General features: G+C 64.0%; 1 protein-coding gene across 1 annotated transcript in view; it reads left to right on the top strand.

Annotated features, from left to right (window-relative positions):
* The window catches only part of MARK2 (microtubule affinity regulating kinase 2), a 50225-nt gene that overhangs the window by 33519 nt on the left and 10706 nt on the right, over positions 1 to 6000 (top strand). The window contains 2 exon segments of the mRNA XM_074273346.1: positions 5336 to 5515; positions 5639 to 5692. Coding sequence (XP_074129447.1) covers positions 5336 to 5515; positions 5639 to 5692 — 234 coding nt within the window.

Below are 6000 nucleotides of genomic sequence, written 5' to 3' on the forward strand. Positions count from 1 at the left end.
ATCCCACTAGTGCAGGAAAGCAAGCGAGGGGCTGCCTCTGAGTGTGCTTGCGAGCGTGCGCTGGGCAGCACCCCCTTGCTCCGCGTGCTGCTATTGTGCCCCTTTTGCCTAAGAGGAGAGAGTTCAAGAAGCAAGTCAGGGAAGGAGAGGTCAAGGTACGCTGCCAGCCTCGCCAAGTTTCCCATCTGCCCGTTGTTCTCCTCCCGCCGCCTCCTCAGCCGTCTCCCTCTGCCAGCAAGGGTCGGGCGTCCAGGCTTTGGCTGAGAAGAGCTTGACCCCCCCCCCAGGCAGAGCAGAGTGTCTGGAAGTGAAGGCCCCCCCCAGCCGGCAGCCCCTCCCAGGGCCAGAGCCTCATTCACACCGGCTTCAGGGGCTCCTGCTCCCAGGCCGGCGAGCTTCGAGGTGCCTCCTCGGCCCCCCACGCACGGCCCGGCTGGCCTTGGCCGGCCCCGATCCTCCGGGTCACTTCTTCCCCTCTCCCCGTCCCCGCCTGGCTTTTGTCCAGACTTCTGTGGCTGCAGCGGGACCTGCGAGTTGTCCACGTCCCACAGCAGCCAGGAGGAGCCTCACGAAGGCCCCGAACTTGGGGGGCTTTGCCCATCCCCGCACCGCCCGCGGGGCCTGGGTCAGGTCGGGCCGGAGCTCCCAGTGTGGTGACGGCCGGGGTGGGCTCCCTGGGGACACTGAGGCCCGGCAGGCTGGCGCTAAGGACCCGAACCTCCACTTGTTGCCCACATTCCTTGTGGCTGTTCCCTTGCCTTTCTCTCAGCCGGCGCGGTTGGGGTTGGGGGGGCTGCCTGACCCCCCCTTGCGTTCTTCACTGTGCAACTCCCAGAATGCTCTGGGCCCAGCAGGGGGGAGGGAGGGGGAAGGGCAAAAGCCTTGGGCGCCTTCCTCAGACCAAACAGGAAAGGCCTGGGGATTAGGAGAAGGTTCCTGGGAGCATTTCTTCCAGCTGCCTCACTTGTACAGACAGGGGAACTTGTGCAGCCGCCGGTGGGGGGGCCTGGGCTGAGGGCCCCTCCCCCCCCCTTATCTGTGAGATGCTGACACTCAGATTGAGCCTGGGATCTGCCCCCCTTTCTCCTTCAGGGCGCGCCGGGTGGGGGGGCTGGGCCCACCTGCCGAGATAAGGACTGGCTGATGGGCCTGGCCGGCTCCGCCATCTGCACTCCCTGAGACTCACCTTAGGAGGGTGGGGCCACCCACTTCCTGGGGGGAGGGGGAGGGAGCAGGAAGTTGCTCTCAGTCCTCCTCTCCCTCCCTCCCTCCCTCCCTTCTCCCCTCCTGCCCGCCCCTTTCCTCCCACCTGGCTCCTTGTGAAGTTCCCTGGGACTCCACTTCCTGGCCGCTGGGGCTCCTGGGAAAAGCCTCCCTGGGCCGGGGCCTCCCCCTGAGCCCGGCTCCCGGCTAGCGCTGGTTTCGGTTGCGACACCGGTTCAGTGGCCCCGCTCAGCCTGGCTGCCTCATCACTTTCTGCCGGGGAGGCGGTGGAAGGAGCCGCCGAGCGGCCCCGGGCCCCCACCCTGGGCCGGGCCGGGCTCTGGACTTTGCCCTCGCCGCCTGACAGGTTCTCCCGGGCCCCGCTGGATGGAAGTCGCCGAGCTGCGGGCCTGCCCCTCTCTCCGCTCGGGTAGGTGCCCCCTCCCCGCCCGGCCCCGGGAGAGCCGAGCTTTCAGCGGGTGCCGGAGCCCGGGGACCCTCTGGGTGGGGAGCGCGCTGGGACCTTAGCGGTTGAGGTAAGAGAGGAGGGCAGATTGGGGGCCTCACCCCCTCCTGTCAGAGCCGTGGGGGGGCAGCCAGGGAGCTGATCTAGAAACACCGAGGGAGGGGAACCGTCGGTGACCCGCCCTCGCCCCGCTGGGCTTTGTCTCCTGGATTCAAGCCCCTTGCGATAGGCCGCCTCCCCCCTCGCAGCCCCCTCTCTGGCCTGGGGAGCCCCCCAGCCTCCTGCCGGTCCCTCTGCCCCTCCTGGCCCCCCGTGACACCGCGGGCGAGCCCTTCCCATAGTGCCCAGGTGAAGCTTCCACCATTAGGAAGGGGCGCTGCCCGCCTGAGTCAGGGCCTGGCCTCCTAGGGTGGAGTTGTCTTCCGGGCCAGCCTGGCACCCTGCCTGGAAGGAGGTTTGGGATCCCAGGCTCCGAGTCCCTTCTTCCTTTCCTCTCCGGCTCAGTCCTGCTCCCGAGCTTCTGGGCCGCTGCTCTGTCACGTGAGCCCGCGGCCTCCCTTCTCGGTGACCACCGGCTTCGGAGCCGGGCCGGACCCCACGGAGGAGACTCCCGGCCCGGCCGAGCCCTCCCTGACTCTGTGGCTGGAAGGAACCATTTTTGGTCTCTCTCTCACTCCCAAACAGTTAAACAAAACCCCGGTTCTTTTCTGGAAAGCGGGGGGCAGCTTGGGCAGGTGGGAGGGCCCTGCCAGCTTCCCTCCTCCCCCAAGGGGCTGGTGACTTCCCAAGGCGTCCCTGCCAGTGCCTGAGCCCGGCTCAGAGTCCATTCTCTCTCCTTCTCCCAGCTGGACTCCAGGCGGCACCTAAGGGTGGGATCCCTGGCCAGGAGAGCCGGGTGGAAGGAAATCTTATTCCCTCCTTAGAGGGAGGTAGGGTGTGAGCCTTAGAAGGGGACACCCTTGGAAACTCGGGCCCTCCCCCCTCCAGAGACCCCTTTGGAAGGAGGCCGCCCAGAAAGAGGGGCTTTGGGATCAGCAGCCGGGGCTCTCCGGGCTTGGCTCCCCCAGATCTCACTCTTCCCCGGGGGCTAACTCAGGGACATGATGGCTAGTGCCGCCATTAAGGTTAATTCAAGGGTGACTGGAGGGTCTGCTTCCTGTGGCCTCAAGGACCAAGGGCTGGAAGCCTGGAGTAGAGTGGGGGCCAGTGGGGGCCTTCACACCTCAGAGGGCTGAGCGCCGCAGGAGAGGAGGGGGCCGCGCTCCCCATGCCCCCATGCGCCTCTGGTCACTGGTTCCTTCTGGGACATGTCGCTGATCTCTCACCCTTGGTGTGCCGGGCCCCCTTGGACTAGCAGACCTCCCAGGAGGCCCCGGGGCTGGCCTCCCCGCCTTCTGGGGGGCTGTTGTTGTTTAGGGGGGTTTTCCTATGGTTAGGGAGGGTGAAGCGCTTATCTCTGAGACGTCGCAAGTCGGTCTTGTTGGCCCGGAGACGGCCCCTTCCCTCTCCACAGCTCCTGTGAGCCCAGGACTTTGTTCTCATTCCTCCTCTGGGAGAGGAGGTGAAGTGAGGGGGAGGACGGACCTGCAGCTATCTCTGGGAGACTTGTAGGTGCTTGGAGCTGCCTGGGGCCCCGGGAGGGACTTGCCCCCGGCCAAGCGTTCTTCCCCACTTTCCCTGCCCTGACGCGCTGGGCCTGTGGGGAGGAGGCCCTGAGGTACCTGGAGACTTCAGAGTCCTCCGGGCCAGCAGGAGCCAGTCCGGCCTCCGCTTATGCATGGACTAGGAAGTCCGGGTGCGCTCTTCCTGCAGGGGAGGGAACCTTTCTTGCTTCTATCCATTCATCGAATAAATATTTATCGAACGCTCACCTTGGACACAGAATTGAGCTCTCCTCTGGAACAAGGGGAGGCCTGGGATTGATTGGCCGGAGGAAGCTTCATGGCAGGGGGGGGGGGGGATTGCCATCTCTCTCAGGCTTATCGTACACATGAGAAGCTAACCCAGACAGGGCTAAGTGACTTGCCCAGGGTCACACACAGCTCGGAAGGGTCTAAGGCTGGACTCTGCTTTGGGGGACTCCAGACCCAGCACCCTACTCACTGAGCCATCTAGTCCCAACAGCATTTCCGTGCAATCAAATTTCCCAATGAGAATTTAGCAAAACACGACATTTTCTTCCAAGGCTAGTTTAAGCAGTTAGGTGCCCAAGATGGGGGGGGGGGGGGGCAATCGAAAGCCAGCTCACAAGTTGATAACCAGAAAGATGGCCCTCTTGCCCCCGGGAGGGCTGGTCTCAGCTTGGCTCCAAGGAGTGGGCTGAGTGTCCCTGGGAAAGCAAAGAAGTGGCTCAGGATTGTTGTGGCTCAGGCACTTGTGTCGCTTCCAACTCTCTGTGACAGAGACACTGGGGGGCTTTGCATTCCCTCCTCCAGCTCGTTTTACAGTTGAGGAAACTGAGGCAAAAAGAGTCTTGTCCAGGGCCCCACAGCTAGTGCGTGTCTGAGGCTGGATTTGAACTCAGGACGAGGCGTCCGGCTGCCTCTCAGGATGGTGACTCATATTCTACCTAAACAGGCGCTTGCTTGCTTAAATTTGTCCAAGTTGAGTCAAGAAGAGTTTTCTTGAAAGCTGTGCCACGATAGGCCCCCCGGCCCCCAGGCCCCATCCGTTTTCGGAGGCCTCCAGACTCCGTCTTTGCAGGGACGGCATGCGAAAGAGCCCACTGGGCCCCGACCCCTCTAACTCGCTTAACCTGCCCCGGTTCTCTGTTACCCATCATGCAAAGGGAGCCCCAGATTGGCTTCCAGAAAGGGGCTGAGATCCGCTTTGGGGACTTCCTAACCGTCCCAGAGCAAGGCTCCATCCCACCTGCTCGAGCCCCTTTCCGCTTCTGATCCTTCCAGTCCTTGGCTTCATAGAAGTCAGAGGATCCCAGATTTTAGATCTGAGGGGCCTCAGGGACCCCCCCCCAGCCTGGCCAGCCCACCTTTTTCTAATGAGAAAATTGGCCTAGCGGTTGAGGGGCCGCCTTCCTGCCTTCAGCCCCTCCACTCCCAGGGGCTGGACACTGGTCCAGGGCAGCTTTCTCCCCATTTGAAGTAGGAAGCCGGGGAAAATGACCCCTGCCCTCCAAGGTCATCCAAGCTCTGGAGGAATCAATTGCCTGTGTCCTGAGGGGCTTCCATTGTCTGGGGGCCTGATGGAGCCTGCCCAGGCCTGGGCCCCCTCCATCCCTCGGGCTCATTCTGGAGCAGTGTCCAAAGAGCCGCCCACTGGTGTGGGATGTGGGACCCAGGGCTTTCTGGTCTTTGTGGGAGTGCCTTAACCTGTTCGGGCTCTTCAGTGACATTTCGCAAGTGCTTAATGAAGCTCCTACTGTGTGCGGGCTCTCCACACATCCTGAGGCTCCTGGGGCAGGGCCTGGGGGGCAGGACCTCGAAGGGGAAGCTCGGCCTCCTGTAGGATTGTAGGAGGGAGCCATCGGAGGGTCCTGGGCAGAGGGAAGGGACCGGTGCCGCCGGGGAGAGGAGTGGGAGCGGGATGGTGCGCCGAGGGCCCTCCGGGAGGCCGGTCCTGGGGGCGCTGAGGGCCCGGGCCTTTGGCCCCTGGGTTCTCCTGGGGCTGAGCACGGGCTCTGACCCGGACCCTGCCTCCTCCCCGCAGCCGGCCCTCGGACACCTGGACGCCAAGCCCAGCAGTAAGGCCAACATGCTCCGTGGCCGCAACTCGGCCACCTCTGCTGACGAGCAGCCGCACATCGGCAACTACCGGCTCCTCAAGACCATCGGCAAGGGCAACTTTGCCAAAGTGAAGCTGGCCCGGCACGTCCTGACTGGCAAAGAGGTGAGCAGGGAGCGTGGGGCCGGGGCCGTCCGGGCCCGCTCTCGGGGGGGGGCGGGGGGGGGCCGGCCCCCCTCTGGGCTCTGCCCCCCCTGCGGCCATAGCACCTTGTCCCCTTCCCTTCAGGTGGCGGTGAAGATCATTGACAAGACCCAGCTCAATTCCTCCAGCCTCCAGAAGGTAAGCGAGTGGCCCCCTCCCTGAGCCCCCCATCTAGGGCACCCGAGCTCTAGTTCACGGCCAGTGCCTCGCACGAGCTGGAGGGGGGGCCGGTTCTGTGAGGCCCCCTGGAAATGGTTGATGCTGTTTCCATGACAACACGCCCAGGGGCTGAGCAGGGCTAGGTAGGGAGTGACTCGACAGTCAGATTTAGAAGCTAGACTGGACCAAAGCCCAGGTGGCAGATGGGAGTCTTTCCCTCGTGGGCTTCCCGCCACCCTTGAGGGGTCGCGGGGCCTTTCTGACCCTGGCCGGGGCATTTGGCTCCC

This window comes from Sminthopsis crassicaudata, chromosome 6 (assembly GCF_048593235.1).
Source record: "Sminthopsis crassicaudata isolate SCR6 chromosome 6, ASM4859323v1, whole genome shotgun sequence".
Classification (NCBI taxonomy): Eukaryota; Metazoa; Chordata; class Mammalia; order Dasyuromorphia; family Dasyuridae; genus Sminthopsis; species Sminthopsis crassicaudata.